The 19,301-nt window shown below is 46.0% G+C and overlaps 1 protein-coding gene across 1 annotated transcript in view; it reads left to right on the top strand.

The window, feature by feature from the left end:
• LOC122922710 (vomeronasal type-2 receptor 26-like) overlaps positions 1-18,839 on the top strand; it is a 61,078-nt gene extending 42,239 nt beyond the window's left edge. Inside the window, exon 4 of the mRNA XM_044273448.1 lies at positions 18,753-18,839. Coding sequence (XP_044129383.1) covers positions 18,753-18,839 — 87 coding nt within the window. The remainder of the gene's footprint in view (positions 1-18,752) is intronic.
• Positions 18,840-19,301: the final 462 nt, after the last annotated feature.

The following is a 19,301-nucleotide window of genomic DNA, read 5'->3' as shown; positions in this document are numbered from 1 at the left end:
GGCTTCAGATTCAGGGTACTGCTATTTTGGTAATTGTATTTCACCCCTCAATAAAATAGCAAGCACAGCCAAGCCCTCTGATGTAGGAAATAGTCAAAAAATAACCACACTATTGATGGTTAAATTCTCTTGGTGACAGCTTGCCCCTGATGTAGGATATAGCCAAAAAATAACCACACTATTGATGGTTAAATGCACTTGGTGACAGCTTGCCCCATATGTAGAATATAGCCAAAAAATAACCAGACTATTGAGGGTTAAATGCACTTGTTGGCAGCTTGTGCTGGCGCACCACAAGACACGAAATGGCCTCCGATCACCCTAGAAAAAAGTGACTGAATAACGCTCTGGGCAGCCTAAAAACTGTGAGCATCTGAATAGCAGCAGTTCAATGATCCACAGCTGTAGATCGATCACTGACTTAAGTGTTTTGGAGGAGTTAATCACTGCCTAATCTCGCCCTAACGTGGCAGCTGCAACCTCTCCCTATACTGTTCAGAGCAGAGTGACGTGCGGCGCTACGTGACTCCTGCTTAAATAGAGGCTGGGTCACATGCTGCACTGGCCAATCACAGCCATGCCAATAATAGGCATGGCTGTGATGGCCTCTTGGGGCAAGTAGTATGACGCTTGTTGATTGGCTGCTTTGCAGCCTTTCAAAAAGCGCCAAGAAAGCAACGAACACCGAACCCGGACTTTTACGAAAATGTTCGGGTTCGGGTCCGTGTCACGGACACCCCAAAATTCGGTACGAACGCTTATCCCTAGTCACAACACCTTTGAATTGTCTTGCTGGATATTTCCCGTCCAGCTTACGGGAAAGTCTGCGTCTGCTGCCCTGGTCTATGCCCCTTGCCATGAGTAACGGTTAGCGGGATAAGGATACATGCAGTGAAAGAAGAATTCAGACCTTTCCGGGTGGAAAGAAACTCCGTACTCCAATGTTACCAATAAAGGTAATCTTTTATTCAAAGGTCGACGCGTTTCATTGGCAAAACAGCCCCCGTCATCAGGACAATAAAATTATTACATACAAACATACTTTTTCACATTGTTTTATGTGCTCTGTTTAGGCTCAATGTGTGTAAGTCACAGGGGGCGGGAAGGGTGAGGAATTGGGGGCGTGGAAACTTGAGGGGTCACTAAGATACACTGACTCCCCTCAAGTTAAACCAGCCAATTGCTCCATATTGTAGGCAGTATTGGTATCATATGCCATCCCTCACGGTGATGTTTTGTGGGCGGTGCTATCTCTCATTCGCCAGGCTTCTGGATGACGTTTATGGGGCGGACCTAAGATCTCTCTTCAGGTCGGTCACGTGCTCACTTAGTGACGTGTATTGAGGCGTGTATAGAGTAATAACATAGTGCAGTCACATGGTCTATCCTTGGTCAGGTGACCGCCGTCACCTGATCTGTTTCGGGAGGAGCGTGCTCACTCAGTGACATGTACTGGGGCGTGTATAGAATAATAACGTAGTGCGGTCATATGGTCTATCCTTGGCCAGGTGACCGCCGTCACCTGATCTGTATCTGGCTGTCATCCGGGAGGAGCGTCGACCACAGGTGGTATGTGTGGTGCATTGTCTCTGCGCTGTCTCTGAGGGAGGTGCTTATAACGTATCGTGTGACTAATAGATGATAAGGAGAATAAAGGAGATGGATCGTGATTTTTTAACATTATGCATCCTTAGTCTCAGTGTCACAGGTATCGGGCTAAAAGCGCTGCATGGATAGAAAGATCAATAGAGACAGAATGTCATATTTCTATCGACATATCGGGAGTGCCACACTATAGTATAATAGATATTATTCGGTGTTAGTAAAAAGAATAATATACACTAAAATACAGAATCCACTAAAAAACATTGGGTCAATAAATAGATAAATGCAGGGCTTTTTTTCTCAGAGAAAAAGTGGTGGAACTCACCCCCCTCCCCTGGCCACGCCCCTACCCACCCCTAGGACCGCCCCCTAAATCCGCCCCTTTAGAGAACAGAGATGCAAGTAAAATTTCGGGGGGCTATAAAAGTCCAGCCCAGCAAAGAAACCCCCCAGATGGGGATGGCACTGTTAATGGGGGATCTGGGGATGGCACTGTTATGGGGTGGAGGATCTGGGGATGGCACTGTTATGGGGATCTGTGGATGGCATGTACAGATCCCCCATCCTATAACAGTGCCATCCACAGACCCCCCCATCCTATAACAGTGCCATCCACAGACCCCCCCACCCCATAATGCAACACGCCAGACCTGCAGGGTATAGCGAAGTGAGGTCACGGTTATGGGCAAACGAGGGTTGCTCACTGTATTGGAGAACCCTGGGCAGGCATGTGGCAGTGAAGGAGAGGTAGACACGGTTCCTCTGGGGCACACTCTGTATGTAGGGACCAGGCTTGATGGTGGATGAGGTGCCCTGGATGTTACGGGTATTTTGAGTGCCTGGGGCAAGGTCCCTTTAAGGTTTGTGACGCCAGTGCCTGTGACGGTGGCACACCGGTTTATAGTTGGAATAAGTGAGGTACACAGGTGGTATAGTGAACCAAACGTTGCTTTACTTAACAGTCCAACTTTATACATCAAGTACAGAAGAGGTTAAGGCAGTCCTTTACAGTTCTAAGAGTACAGCAGGTTTATATCACAGCAGGTTGCAATCTTGCAAGATACGTGGAGGGTATATAATTAATGCTTGGCAGTGCTATGCTGCTCTATCCCCACAGCTATTCTAGCTGGCTGGATCCCAAGGCCCGGATGCCTATTCGCTGGCTTAAATCCTTGGTAAGAATTCCCTCCTCCAGTATTGGCGCTTGCTTAAGGTTACAAATACCTTTGCTTCCTAGCTGTATCTCTCTCTGCTTCCGCTGACAGGTGACTGCAGGTTGCTCCCAGGAGGTGCTGTCCTACTACTGGGGTATCTCAACTGAGCTATCCTTAGCCTCAGGAGCTTCAGGCTGACGAGGTAACTCCTCTAGTCCCCTGGAATACACTAACTCTCCCCTGTCTGGGCCTTACTATATATATCTAGGGCTCTCTACCTCCCTCTAACGTCTGGGAGGCTAAACTACACCCTGACAGGCCTGACACCCAGATAACACAGGGAAAAACATGCACATGACATTCAATGCAATGAAACACATTAACCTGTGTAGTGCCCACCTTTACCTAGTGGGACACTACATACCCCCACGCTATGACGTTGCACGTCCTCGGCGCAACATGGAGGGTCCGCCCATCTGGAAGCGGCAACCTGAAAGACAGTCGAGAACATGCATATAACAGTATTTCACCACATTAACAATATAACAGTTGACAAATAGGATCACTGAAAGGAGTGGTGACAAGGGGCGTCGTTCTCTTCTCTCAGGATAACATAAGGGAACGGGGGCGCTGACCTGGCACAGCATATCAAATAACCAGGATAGTCCATATAAATGTAAATAAACATAAGTCCTTGGAGGCTCAAAGAATCACATGAGTCCATACCCAGGCTTGCAAAGGTTAAACAGGGGTTTCCCGTGAGGGGCTACCTGGGCCCATAATGTAGTCCCCAAACCTCACAGGTGGATGCCCCCCGGTAGAACGGGTGGACCTCCTTACTGGCAGGGATTCTTCCTGCCTGGCTTCAGGAATGTCAGAGGAGCCCATCGCCTCTGGAGCTTCTTCAGGAGCTCTCTGGGGTAAGGTGTCCTGAGGCTGAGGGCTAACAGGAACAGGAGCAGGAACCAATAAATTCAACCAAGGCGTGAGGGCCCAGTGGAGCGGCTCCTTATCATGGATCAAGTTCTCCACAGCCTGCATAGGGTCCATAGGTGGAGCCGGCAACCCTTCCTCGGAAGGCTCAGGCTCCATCTCCTCTGCCGCTGGTTCTCTTTCTATACAGGGCTTGAGGCGGTTCCTGTGAACAACTTGGGGACCTTTTCCTTTACCAGGTCTCCTTCTCTGGAGACCTGGTAAATGTGGGCCGCAGCATTGGGTATGGCAGTAATAAGGTAGGGAATCCTTTCCCATTTGCTGTCCAACTTGCTGGTCCGGTGGTTGTTTTTCAACCACACCTTGTCTCCAAGAGCCAGGGGTTCCGCATGGGCAGTCTGGTTATATTCGTTTTGCTGGCGTACCCGGACAGTTTCTATGCGTTCTTGCACGATCTCCTTGGCATTAAGAAGACGGGCAGTGGGTTGATCACATCCGGAACTTGTACCCCCAGGGAGTGATCCGCCGGTAATCTCCCTTGTCGCCCAAACATCAGATAGAATGGGGTGTAACCAGTGGAACAATGGATGGTGTTGTTATAAGTGTACATAAGTTGGGGCAACAGAGTAGGCCAATCACCCCTCGTATCAGGGGGTACTGCTCTCAGCATTTCAATGAGAGTCTTATTCATTTTTTCACAGAGTCCGTTACCTTGCGGATGATAGGCGGTGGTCCGGACTTTCTGGCAGTTGTGCAGCAGGCACATCTCATGGAACAGCTGTGACTCAAACGCAGACCCTTGATCGGTGAGGATCCTTTCTGGGCAGCCGTAGGGCAACAGGAAATGCTTCCAGAACGCCTCCGCTGTGGTCCTGGCTGTCAGGTCTTTCACAGGCACTGCTACGACAAACTTGGTGAAGTGATCAATTATAGTCATGGCATATGTATACCCAGAACGACTCGGCTCCAACTTCACATGGTCAATAGCGACAAGTTCTAAAGGAGCTGTACTTACAATAGGATGGAGAGGCGCCCTCTGGTCACGGCGTACAGTCCGCCCCAAAGCACAGGCAGTGCATTCTCGGCATTTTTCGATATCCTCTCTCATCCCAATCCAATAGAATCTTCTCCTTATGGTGGCCTCAGTCTTTTGCACACCGAAGTGTCCGGACTGGTTGTGGTACATGTCCAGAACCAGGCTGGCATCCCGACGTGGCAGGAGAATTTGATAAACTCTATCACAGGACACTGGATCGAGACTCCTTCTGAGCAACAGGCCTCTTTGAAGGGATAATTGGTGGTGATGTCTCCACAGTCTCACTAGTTCTGGGTCTGCACTCTTCCTGCGGATCCTCTCAGGGATTTTCCCACTGGTAAGGAAGTCAAGCAGTTTACCGAGGACTCTACTTTCGGACTGGAGCTTAATCCATCTTTCTTGATCGCCTCTGGACTCAGGACCATCTGATGAGGAAGGATCAGCAGCAGGGGAACCTTCAGTACGGATATTATCCTGCTGGGTAAATTTATTGTAGAACGCTGGCATCTCCACCTCTTCCCAGGCATCTTTTGGTTCATCTGGGGCTTCTGTAGTGGGGAGTCGTGACAGAGCATCAGCGTTATCATTGGAGCGGCCTGCCCGGTATTTCACAGTAAAGTCATAGTTGGCAAGGCGGGAGGCCCATCTTTGCTCCAGTGCCCCTAATTTGTCTGTATTCAGATGTGCCAGGGGATTATTATCCGTGAAGGCAACAAATGGTGTGGCAGCGAGATAGTCCTTAAACTTTTCAGTCACAGCCCACACTAAGGCAAGAAACTCCAGCTTGAAAGAACTGTAATTCTGGTCGTTCTTCTCAGCTCCCTTCAGGGATCTGCTGGCGTAGGCAATCACCCTTTCTTTGTTATCTTGCACTTGAGCCAACACGGCCCCCAGGCCTCTTTTACTGGCATCTGTGTAGAGGTGGAATGGCTTCTGATAATCTGGGTAACCCAGAACAGGGGGTTCAGTCAACTTCTTCTTTAGGAGTTGGAAGGCAATTTCCCGCTCTTCATTCCACTCAACAGGAATAGGAGTCTTTTGGCTCTTTTTTGGATGCCCCCTCAAGAGTTCCTGGATGGGATCCGCAATTTGTGCGAAATGCGGGATGAAACGCCTGTAATACCCTGCAAAACTGAGAAAGCTTCTCACCTCTTTCACGGTGGTTGGAGTAGGCCAGTTACGGACAGCAGCAAGTTTATCAGGATCAGGCTGTACTCCTTCGGCACTGACAACGTGCCCGAGATATTTGACGGCTGGTTTCAGCAGGTGGCACTTGGATGGCTTGATTTTGAGGCCATATTTAGCAAGAACTTGAAACACCTCACCCAGGTGCTTTAGATGGTCCTCATACGTCTTGGAGTATATAATGACGTCATCCAAGTATAATAGTACAGTCTCAAAATTCCTATGGCCTAAACAACGTTCCATCAGCCTCTGGAACGTTCCTGGAGCGTTACATAGTCCAAACGGCATATAATTGAATTCAAACAGGCCCATAAGTGTAGTGAAAGCAGTCTTTTCTCGATCTTCTGGGGCCATGGGTACCTGCCAGTACCCACTGGTTAAGTCCAAGGTGGAGAAATAGGCTGATGACCCCAGGGCAGTCAAGGACTCTTCAATGCGTGGCAAGGGATATGCATCTTTGTGGGTGATTTGATAAATTTTCCTGTAATCCACGCAGAACCTTATGCTGCCATCTTTTTTCCGGACAAGTACTAGGGGCGCAGCCCAGGGACTATGACTGTCCCGGATTATATTAGAGTCTTTCATCTCTTGTATCATCTCTTTCACAGACTGATAGGTAGTAGGTGGTATGGGTCTGTGCCTCTCCTTAATAGGAGGGTGAGAGCCAGTGGGTATGGTGTGTTTGATTACACTGACCTCTCCATAGTCCGTGGAGTGCTTGCTGAAAGCCTGGTGGTGCTCCTTCACCAGCTTCAGGACTCCCTCTATTTGCTCTTTTGGGGTGGATTCGTTCCCCACATGTAGTTCTTCCCACCAGGATGCCGTTGGGGTGCTGCTGCTCTGTGTGGTCTGGAACGCCTCCGTGGCAGGCAGACGGATAACATCCTGGAAAGACACTTGGAAAAGCTGAGCAACGGGGCAATGCTTAAGGAGAGTAACGGGATGATCACCAAAGTTAATTAAACGGACAGGCTCTTTACCTTGAGACACGGTCACCAGGCTCTTGGTTGTCCGTATGAAGGGATGATCTTCAATAGGAATAGGTTCCACTAGGGTTTGATAGTCCTGGCCCTGGATCCCTAATACAGCACGGCACCACAGGATGATCTGGGAATTTGGAGGCAGAATTACCGGCCGGTTATCCCGGATCCGGACAGTACAAATTTCTCCTTTCTTGTTGGCGAACCTTTGTTGAGCACACAGCACACTAATAGTCTTTTGAATAACCCTTCTGGAAGCAGGTGAGGCTGAAGATATGGTTTGATTCAATGCTTCAAGCACTTCGGAGTAACAATTTTTTAGAAGTTAGTCCCTAAGATCACAGGGTGTCCTCCTTTATCTCCTGCTTGTACCACAATTACGCCTTGCTGTGGCAGGGTGGCTTCTCCCACCTGAAGGGTAGGTTCCCAATACCCATGCACTTTCACTGGCTTACCGTTGCTGGCGATGATATCCAGCCAGGACTCTGGTGGCTGGGTGAGGAGACTTGGATCCCAGAATTTTTCAAAGGCAGGCCGTTTAATGATGGTGACCTGTGACCCAGTGTCCAACAGGGCTTCAAAGGGTATCCCGTTGATACTTATATAAATTTTCGGATGGGATCCTACATACTTAGGCATCCAGCTTGGATCTTTTGGACCTACTGTTCTACCTCCCGAGGGGTGGTCCTCTGCCTCAGGGGTTGCCCGTTGTAACTGCCAGCACATTGATTCAGTATGTCCATATTTCTTGCAATGGTGGCAGACAGGCTGCTTTCTACTTCTGGGCCGATACCTCGGTCGCCCATCAGGTTCTTTTGGATATACTTCTCCATATGCAGGTGGGAGCCTTGGAGGAAAAGAACCTTCATCTTCCAGTAGCAGAGGTCTCTCCCACTCCTCTATTTTCTTACACACCTTCTCCAAGCTTAGAGTAAGATGGTTCACTTGCTCCATTAATGCGGCCACCACATCTGTGACCGGAGCCTGGGTGGCCTGACTGACTCCTGCAGGCCCCACATTAACAGTCTTTGGTTGGCAAGCCTGAGGTTCAGGGAAGGCTGCTGGCCCTGGAGCAGGGTTCTGGCCTAGTATACTGATGGCCAATTCCTTAAAGTCCAGAAATGTACAGTGGGGGTGTTGAGCTGACAGCATGCGTAGCTAGCCCTTTAAGTGCTCAGTACCGATGCCCGCAATGAATTGCTCTCTAAGAGTCCGGTCCTGGTCCTCAGCTTCTTTAGGATCCACTTGGACAACAGCTCTCAGTGTCTCTTGTAAGGACAGGGCAAATTCACGGAGCGACTCCCCAGGCTGCTGCTTTCTGCTGAAGAAACGCATTTTAACTTCTGACACCGTTCTGGCTTCAAATGTGGTGCCCAAGCGTTCAAAGATCTGTTCCAGGCTACTCTTCTCAGAACGGGGCCATGACATTACTTCCCTGCCGGCGGCCCCTTCTAACTGAGCTAGGACGATCTCCATTTGTTGTTCAGCAGTTATGGGATAAAGCCGGAACAAGGCCAGTATCTGCTCCCTGAAGTCTTTTAACTTGTGGACTTCCCCTGAATAACGTGGGAACCAGGGGGCCCCGAAATAGTACGGCATGGTTAGCGGCATCAGGCTTGGCGGTGCCGCGGCGGCAGGGGCCCTAGAGTCGGCTGCGGGTACTTCGGCAGGCACTACTGGGGCTGCCTGTCCGATTTCCTCAGCTGCGGACATGGCGTTGCTAGGTGGGTATGGCCCTTTAAATGTAGCGGAGTGGAACGGAGCGGCAATGGCAATAACTTTTCAGACAAGTCTTTGGTTACTAACTGGGGTCCCTCCGGTGCCCTGGCAGGGGTCGGGAAGCTTCCGGTAAGGTAAGCGGAGAAGCCGGCAAAAAATTTTAAAGTCTGTACTTACTCCGGTGGTGCTCGCTCCAGGTCTCGCGAGATGCGCCGCTACAGGTGTCGGACTTCCTGCGTACCGCGTCAGCAGATGGGCGCGGCCTCTCGTAACTCCGGGACTCGGGTAGGCGGCACCTTTTCCTCCAGACAGGGCGGCGTTCTTCTTCCTTGTTGGCTGGGCGATGGCTCCGCCTGGTTCTTTTCGCGCCAAAGTCCTCTTTTTCACGCCAAACAGCTCCACGAGGCGCACTTGTAATCCAATCAGGTTAAGTGGGCAATATGGCTGTCTATTCACTGACAGCAAGCGGTGACTTCAATCGGCAGCCAACAGTCCAGATAATACAATCTTCACACCGCAATTATCACAGTTCACTTTGGCCCAGCAATTTTCAATAAAGCAATTAGGGCTTGTCACTTTAAGGCAATAAACAGCACACAGTTTTTGTATCCGCAATGGTGCAGGAATGTTCGTATCCTGTTCGTGATGCCAATTTATGCAGCACGCCATTGCCGCTCCAGTACAGTTATAAAATGTGTAATTCAATTAATAATGATTCATGCTGTCCCCTCTGTAGTATAACATTCAATATATCCTACTCACAGGGCTACTGTTATATCATAATGCAGGCCGGCCGGGCAGACGAGCGGCAGCATGACTGACTGACGTCACGTGCCTGCCCCTGCCCGGCTTACTTTATCAATGAAGCAGGCGGCGCAGGCACGTGACGTCAGTCAGTCACACTGCCGCTCGCCTGCCCGGCTGGCCTGAATTACGATATAACAGTAGCCCTGTGAGTAGGATATATTGAATGTTATACTACAGAGGGGGCAGCATGAATCATTATTAATTGAATTACACATTTTATAACTGTACTGGAGCGGCGGGGCCGGAGCACAGTGAACGCACCGGCCCCCAGCTCCTCCTCCCAGTCCCTCCCCGCTGACACATCGCAGGCTGCGATGTCAAAAGGTGGCGGAACGCCGTTCCGGTGCGTTCCGCCAGAAAAAAAGCCCTGGATAAATGAATGGCTAAAAATTATGAAAAGTTAAAAGGTATACATGTGTATATATATATATATATCTGTATATCCAGAGATGCATCGAAGGCATCGTCCAACCCAATGTAAATGCTTGGTCATTATCGTGCTATAAGCACACGGGACATTTATATTGTTTTAGAGGTTCTGAGACTATGCTCTTTGGGTATGGTGTATATGACTCTATTCTTATGTCCGTTTTTGTTTTATTTCCTTTTGTACTTTTATTTTTGTGCTCTTTTAGTTCTACTGTTAGTCTGGGGGGGAGGGGAACTGGCCTTATATCTAAATGGAATTCTGACTTTCCTTACAGTAGTGTTTCAGTAGTTTATTTATTATTTTATTTTTATTTTACAGTATTCTCTGTACTTTTCTTCAAGTTGTATGGGTTACATGTTAGATCTACCCAACAGTCAGCATATCTGGTCGTTTTTGGACATCGTGAGTTACAGTACAGTCTCACTCATCTCATTTAGTCCATGTGGGGTCAGGGTATCCAATTGATAGATCCAATATACCTCTCTTCTCTGGAGGTTACTAAATCTATTATATGGATTATCTGGTATATAGTCGATAGGTGTGATTTTTAGTGTGTGTTTGTTTTTTTCTGGTGTAGCTGCACAGTGCCGCGAAATGCTATGTTTTGGGCATAGTTTTTGTATATTGTGTCTGTGTTGATTGACTCTACAGTGCAATGCTTGTGTCGTGCGTCCTACGTACTGGAGCCCGCATTCACATTCTATTAAATATGTCACATAGCTGCTTTTACAGTTTAGATGGTGTTTCATTGTAAAGGTGGCACCGTTTTTTGTTGAACTAAAGGTTTTTCTATTATGTGCGATTATCTTGCAGCAGAGGCAACATCTTGCCCTACATTTGAAGCTGCCCGCTGGCTCTTTTGTGGTTTTCTTCTGGGTTTTTGTGTGTTTTTTCAGCTTGCTGGGAGCTAAAGTGTTTCTTATTGTGGGTGCTCTTTGGTAGATAATCACAGGTTCCTCAGGAAGATGTTTTTCGAGATAGGGGTCACGTCTTAGAATGTGCCAGTGTTTTGCCAAAATTGCGCGTATAGCTTTATTTTAAGTGTTATATAATGTTTTAGGTGTTTTCCTGTTTTGCTTGTTCCGCAAAATCTGTGTCATCTGCCGTCTTATAGGTTTATATTGGCTGTATGGAACATTTTGAAGCCATTTTTTGTGGTGAAAACGTTTGTAGTGTATGTAACTGTTGGTGTCCACTTGTTTAAAATATGTTTTTGTTATGAGAGTATTGCTTTTGGTGGTGATAGAGATATCCTAAAAGTCTAATTGGGTTTTATTGTAATTAGGGGTGAATGTAATCCCCCAATTTGTGTTATTAAGTTCATCACAGAATTTTAATGCTGAGCACTCGTCCCCATCTCAAATGATAACAATATCATCTATATACCTTTTGTAGTAGACAATATGTTTATATGTGTGTGGGTTATTGTAGATATGTGCATTTTCAAAGTGGCCCATAAATATATTTGCAAAGGCTGGTGCCACTTTCGTACCCATTGCGGTCCCCCGGCATTGGTGGTATATAGTGCCATTGTAAATAAAGAAATTATTCTCTAGAATGAAGCGCAGACTGTCCACTAGGATTTGAATTTGTGGTGACTTGAGGGTGATATCATTACGTAATGTGGTTTCCACGCACTCAATGCCTAAATTGTGTTGGATGTTTGAATACAGTGCGGTCACATCCATAGTGAGTAGTGCATATCTGCTGTTCTGTAACAGTAACTGTAAGTGTAAAATAGCAGTAGTTTTTCAGTTAGAGAATCAAGGCCAAATGGAATTACTTATTTATAAAATAAGGTGGGAAAACCAATAACTGTAACAATTGAGCACTATTCACCCCAGTTACAGAATCAAAGTGTTATAGAAGTGCTAGGTGCTTGAATGGTTAATCATTTGCAGATATTACTGACACTCGCTACTTCCTTGAATTGCATGAGCTTACGGCTTGTTCTTCTTGGTTTTGCTTTTTCAAAGTTGAGGAGTGTAAAATAGAAAAATTAAATCAAATTTTAAGAATCAAACTTCTGCTTTCTGTTTGCAGTTCTGAGAGGTCCCTGATGGATATGACTTTTCTCACTTTGTGTCCTTTTCTAGATAATACACAGGAGGATACTGTGCTTATTTCTCGGTACAGACCTGACCGGTGATAAGATATAAACCTCTCCCTGTCTCATCCCTTGATCTACTGCTGAATAATTCCCAGTGATGCAGGCCTGTGCAGACACCAGTGTGCCAGAGATACCATGGAAGCAATGATCATGCAGAAGATAATTTCCATCATTTTGTGTTATTTTCTGAAAATGTTCCTTTTGCTGGTTTTGTGTGTGACCTTCTGTGATTCTGAGACACAGGACCCTGCAGCTCAATGTCATCTTGTAATGAAGGATTACACCTTTGAGTATGAATATTCTCAGGAAGGAGACATCATTATCGGAGGGATCTTCACTGTACATTCTTGGGTGACACGATGGTTCTGGGAAGGGAGCAGTGACTACAACCGGATGTGTTCAGGGTCAGTACAAATGTTAGTCCTGCAGAGCTGGAATTCACACAGAAAATGTGCAGGAAAATTACAGGGATCAGTGAGGCGATCACCTCTTATTGTATTCAGTCTATACAGGCATACATTTATTAAAGGTGTTGTCCTGGTTCAGAGCTGAACCCAGGCAGCCCCACTGACTTGAGCATCAGAGCAGTTCATGCTCTGATGCTCTCCTTTTCCCTGCGCTAAATCGAACAAGACAAAGGCTCTTTTGTTTACTATAACACACTGCCGGGCGGAGGCTTCGGCCCAGCAGTGTGCTCGGTGACATCACCGGCTCTGATCGGAGGGCTTTGGGGCTGTCCTAGCCATTTTTACAGCTGAGGCCCACCCATCAGTGCCGGTGGCGTCACTGGGCTCCCTGAGCAGCCGGAAGAAGAGGCTTCAGCTCGCCTGCAAGAGACCCGGTACGTCACCGAGTATAAGAAAACAGTCACTTCCGGCTAAGAATTTCCTGTATGAAAACAGGTCTTCAGAAATATAAGGCAAAGATAGGACATGTATGTATTCTGTATGCCACTCTAGTACTATTACACCAATGTCCCCGATCCCGGACAACCCCTTTAACTTACTGTGATATAAAACCTTGTAAAGGTTCGTTGATGAGTAACGTAAATAAATCACTTCATCCAGGTCTGTATTGTGTGATCTGGGGTATGTACAACTAAATGCAGGTAAGTACATGTCACTTCTGCCTTGGTATTGCAGTACTTTCAGTTTTGATTGCACACGTGATATACATACATATGTTATAGGTTAAAGATACAGATGAGCGAACCATTTCGTAATGAACTCATCTGGCAGCCAAAACTGAAGCTTTTCTGGTTAATTTCCAGTAACCAGAAAGATTATCAAAATTAGGGTCATTCAGTTTAAGACGACTAAAGAACTTTCACTCTTACGTTGAAGGATTCCGGCAGGCAGTTCTCTTGGCCGGAGAGAAAAATGCAGCATGCTACAGTTTTTTCTCCGTCCAAAGACCGTAAAAGGACTGAACTGAAGACATCCTGATGCATCCTGAACAGATTGCTTTCCATTAAGAATGCATTAGGATAAGACTGATCAGCCCCTAGGACGGAACACAATTCTGGAAAATTTTAATGCAAGTGTGAAAGTACCCTAAGAGGAGATCTAATAACTGTGAATAAATATATCAGGGGTCAGTACAGAGATCTCTTCCATCATCTATTTATCCCCAGGACTGTGACTGTGACAAGGGGACATCCTCTAGAAAAAGAAGAAGTCTATACAAAGGTTTTAACACAAACATAGTAAGAGCAGTGAGACTACGGAGCTCTCTGCCTGAGGAGGTGGTGATGGGGAGTACAATAAAGGAATTCAAGAGGGGCCTGGATGTATTTCTGGAGCGTAATAATATTACAGGCTATAGCTACTAGAGAGGGGTCGTTGTTCCAGGGAGTTATTCTGATGCCTTATTGGAGTAAAAAAAAATGTTTCCCCTAAAAGGAGGAATATTGGTTTCTACCTCACATATTTATTTTTGCCTTCCTCTGTTTGAACTTGCAGGACATGTTAAATTCGATGGACAGATGTCTTTCTTTCAGCCTTACAAACTATGGGGGTAATTTAAGACCAGAATTTTAGGCGCCGATCTTAATAACCCCTATATCTGGTGGTGGATCCGCCAAAGTTATGAAGAGGGGCAAGAATCTACATAACTTTTACACATGCAGCACCAGTCTAAATATAAGGCAGCTTCCTTGCTGTCTTACATTTAGACCATTTTGTACAACTAAAACAATAGAAAATAATAAATGAGATGGGCCTGGCTTTCCGTCCCCTCCCCCGCCCATGCCACGCTCACTTTTTGAGACCTAATGTAAAAGATCAACAGTACACGATCTGTTTTCCACTCTGCACGGGAAGGGTCAATCCCCACGATCAGTGTAAAAGTAATCCCAGGAGGCGTATTGCTTTCTACATGGTGTATTCCTTATTGTAACTTCCAAATCATAGGTTTCCAGGATGCGTTTCGGGTCGTCCAGCCTTTCTCAACTGATAAGAGAAACTGACACATAATTTAAATATCTATATACATCACTTCCTGTCTGTATAATGAATTTGTGATGTCATGAACATGTGATCCAACCCCCTTACCTATAAATAGAGTTGAGCGGACACCTGGATGTTGGGGTTCGACGGGTTCGGCCGAACTTCGGAAAAAAGTTTGAGTACGGGACCCGAACTTGACCCAAACTTGACCCCGAACCCTAACCCCATTGAAGTCAATGGGGACCTGAACTTTTGAGCACTAAAATGGCTGTAAAAATGTTATGGAAAAAAATAATCTTGATCTAGGAGGACGAGGTCCATATGGAGTAGAACGTTGAGGAGGCGGTGGATGTGGCGGTGTAGGTGGAAGTAGTGGTGGAGGAGATTTTTGGTTTTAATTTTATTTATTTTTTATTAGGGTACACCCAAAAACATTGGGAAATATAACCTATGATAACCCCCCTGCAGTCGTGCTAAACACACGTTCAGACAATACACTGGCTGCAGGGCAGGCCAGCACCTCCAAGGGGTAAAGGGCAAGCTCATGCTATGTGCCCAATTTGGAGACCCAGAAGTTGCAGGGGCTGACCCCTGTCAGTCAGTTCGTGTAGGCGTGTGCACACTTACTGCCCCACCATGTCGCACGTCCCCGTGATGTTCACGATCCAATTTGATATCAACTTTCGATGTTCTTTTATGCGCTTACCATGGTGATCACGGGTGGCGGGGAATCCATCCAAGGGAGGATTCATTTTTTCAAATTAAAAATTATAACGTGGAATTATGGGACAAATTATTAAAGCGTAAAAGTGGGACAACTTTTTAAAGTTTAAGCATTGAATGAAAGGATGTGCCGCACATTAATTAATGAAGAATTTATAAAATTTTATTCCCTGTCAACTATGCAGACAAGGGGTTTCTATCTGGTAAAATTTGAAAAATGTCACCTGACAATGTAATTGACGATTTTTTAAAATTTATGTTCCTTTCACCTATGTAGAGATGCCCCTGTGACATCCACCATCCATTTCGATATCTTCTCTATCAACTTTCAAATCAATGTTCTTTTCTGATCCTACCATGTTGATCACGGTTATCAGAGAATCAGGGTTCCACGCCGGAGAGGGAGCGTGAGTAAAAGAGACCAAATTTAAGGGAAATAAATTTATAAAAAAATATTGGGATCGAGCGGAAATGTGGGAAAAAATATTAAAACGCAAATGTGGGACAAATTACAGAAGCCCAAATGTGGGCCAGAAGAATAAAGCGGAATTATGGGAAAAGTTATTGAGGCATAAATTTGGGACAGATTACAGAAGCCCAAATGTGGGCCAAAAGAGTAAAGCAGAATTATGTGAAAAGTTATTGAGGCGCAAATGTGGTACAAATTACAGAAGCCCAAATTTGGGCCAAAAGAGTGAAGCGGAAATGTGGGAAAAGCTGTTAAAGCGCAAATGTGGTACAAATTACAGAAGCCCAAATGTGGGCCAAAAGAGGCAAGCGGAATTGAGGGACAAAGTATTGAAGCGCAAATGTTGGCCAAAAGAGTAAAGCGGAAATGTGGGACAAATTATTGAAGCGCAAAATGTGGTACAACTTGTTAAAGTTTAAGCATTGAATCAAAGGAGGTGGCGCGCATCAATTACAGAAGAATTACTGAAATTTTATTCCCTGTCACCTATGCAGAGCAGGGGTTTATTCACGTCTAAAATCGTATAATGTCAACCCAAGAATATAACAGAAAAATTAGTGAAATTTATTAACCTGTCTACTTGGAAGAGCAGGGGTCTATGACAGAAAAAAATTGTTTATCACCCGAAAATATTAAAGAAAAATTATTGAAATTTATTAAGCTTTCAGCTAGGTAGAGGAGGGGTATATTACACCCAAAAATTTGTGAATTTCACCCGATAATGTAACAAATTTGTTTTGTTTTACCTGTTTACTAGGTATAGCAGTGTTACATCACACCCAAAAATTGTTGAATTTCAACTGAAAATGTAACTGACAAATATTTTTTTTTTTTTACCTGTCTACTAGGTATACCAGTGGTACATCACACCCAAAAATTGGTGAATTTCACAAGAAAATGTAACTGACAATTTATATATATAGTTTTTTTTTTACCGGGCTACTAGGTATAGCAGTGGTACTTTAGACCCAAAAATTGGTGAATTTCACCAGAAAATGTAAATGACAAAGTAGTTAAATTACATAGCAGTGGTACATCATAAAAAAAAAATGTACAAAAAAATAAAAAAATTAAAAAATAGATTTATGAGGAGGAGTTCTATATGGAGTAGGAGTTTGAGGAGGTGGTGGACGCAGAGGTGTAGGTGGAAGCAGTGGTGGAGGAGGACGAGGTAGCCAACACAGGTTTTTGGTTTTAATTTTATTTTTTTAAATTAGGAAACACTCCAAAAGAGTGTGAAATATACAAAATACAAGAATGCGCAATTGTGCTTCAGCATAACAATGGCTGGTTAGTGCCGGTATACATGTCTATTCTGCACAAGGTACGGACAAGTCCTGTGGGATCGATGCCTGGTTCCTTTTAATGAACGTGAGCTTGTGCACATTGGCTGTGGACAGGTGGCTGTGCTTGTCTGTGATGACGCCCCCTGCCGTGCTAAACACACATTCAGATAATACACTGGCTGCAGGGCAGGCCAGCACCTCCAAGGTGTAAAGGGAAAGCTCAGGCTATGTGCCCAATTTGGAGACCCAGAAGTTGAAGGGGGCAGACCCGTCATTCAGTACATGTCGGCGTGTGCACACATACTGCTCCACCATGTTGGTGAAATGCTGCCTCCTGCTAATGTAGTGTCCCGCTAGGTAAATGTGGGCACTACACAATTGTCAATTGGGCCACAATGTTCTCCACCTCCTGTGGAACAGGGCCATTGTAATTTGTATGTCATTTTAATGTATAATGTCATTTTATTCCTGTTGTTTATGTGTATTTCCAAGTTACCAGGCCTGTAGGGGTGTAGTACCTCCTCCTAGACGTTAGAGGGAGCTAGGGACCCCCTAGTATAAATAGCCAGGTCTAGACAAGAGAGGGAGGTGCAGAGTCAGTGAGAGCTGTGGATTCCTGAAGTCAGTGAGCACCCTAGGCAGAGGGTAGCTGGGATCCAGCCTCTGATATGCAGCTAGATAGCCCAGGCTTCTAGTTGCCCCACCAGGATAAGGGCCTACCTCCTGAGAAACAAGTTCCCACAACAGAGCAGAGCAAAGCTAGTATTACAGCCAGACAATAAAGCTGAAGGGCAGAAGGATTATATATTGAAAGCAAGGACGTATACCTGAGGAAGTTTCCCTATCCAAGGATAAAGCCAACAATAGGGCATACGGGCCTTGGGATAAAGACAGACAGGATTTCTGAGGAATAGTGCACAGGATTTCTGAGGGAAAGTGCAGCCTGATCTGTAAGTGTGTTAACCCTCTGAGTATCTTGCAAGAACATTGTGCCTGCCAATTTATATAAGCCTGCTTGTTGACTGCTACTGTGACATATGGAACTTTACCAAAAGACTGTAAATAGTTAATTGTTTCCAGTAAAAGGAAGTTCTGGTTCACCACAACATTGTGTTCCTCAATTATTCCTATTATCAATCGGTGTGCCACCGTAACCAGCACTGGCGTCACAAACTTTAAGGGATCTTGCCACAGGCACATTAAACCTGCAACACCCAGGGCACCTCACCTACCACCGGCTTGGTCCCTATACATTGAGAGTGCCCCAGAGGACTTCTGTGCCAGCCTCTACATCACTGCTGTACGCCTGCCCAGGGTCTTCCTATAAACTGTGAGTAACAAAGAGCAACCCTCGATTGCCTATTAACCATGACCTCACCATCGCAATACCCTGCAGGGCTGCGTACTGCATATTTTGGCGTCACAAACAGGATGCAATCATTCCTACGCTATTGTGGAATATAAACTGTGTGCCATTATTGCCATAAAGTGATAAAGCCCTATATGTTTATTAGTAAAATTGCTGGGCCAGGAACTGTAAAAATCGTTGTATTGCTGTGGACTGTTTTGCCGTTTCAAAGTCACCGCTTGCTGTCAGTGAATAGGCAGCGTTATGCTCAAAGATGGCCGCCTAAGCTGACTGATTAATTTCTGCGTCATCTTTGTACTGTGTTGGCGGGAAAAATTGGCGCCTTCTGCTAAAAGTGCGGGAAAGGTACTGGATGTCCGTGCCACCGCCTTATCAACTTATTTGCATGTCTGCCAGTATGGACTCCGCCTCCCTTATGTTGGAGTACCTAGGGGGTGACTTCCCGGAGCAGTGCGAGGTCCTGGGTGAGATAATGTGTGCCGCCCTATCGCTCTTCCAGGAAGGATTGAGCATGTTGCAGAGTAAGGACTGCTTTGATGTAATGGCCGCACCTGCTGTTCAGACGATGGAAGCTACCATGCTTTAACGAGAAGAAGCTCCACCGGCCTATACTCCGAAACCGGAGAGACCATCCTGCCTGCCACAGGGATCACAGCCCGAGCCATACTTCGGCTCATGGAGGGACTTTGCTCGACCCACGGTGCAATGGTCTGCGCTGATGGCTGAAATACGCGAAGCAGCCATACAAAAAACTATGCGCAAGAAGATTTACTTTGAGGAACTGGCCAAGACTGTGTATGAGCGCCACTCCAATACCCAACCCCGCCTGGAAAGGAGGATGGGGATAGTGGTGGCCTTTGACAAGAACCGAGGAATCGGCTTCATAAATGACTATTCCACTGGCAGAGACTTGTTTGTGAACTGGAGGTCAGTGAAGCGCAGCTACCTGCCGGAACACCTGCACGGCCTCCGCAAGGGAGAGGAGGTAGAGTTGACCTGATGGTATTCAAAACTGATTTTACAAACTTTGTTAACCCATTAGGTGTTG

Source organism: Bufo gargarizans, chromosome 1 (genome assembly GCF_014858855.1).
Source record: "Bufo gargarizans isolate SCDJY-AF-19 chromosome 1, ASM1485885v1, whole genome shotgun sequence".
Classification (NCBI taxonomy): Eukaryota; Metazoa; Chordata; class Amphibia; order Anura; family Bufonidae; genus Bufo; species Bufo gargarizans.
This window is presented reverse-complemented; position numbering and strand designations above follow the sequence as displayed.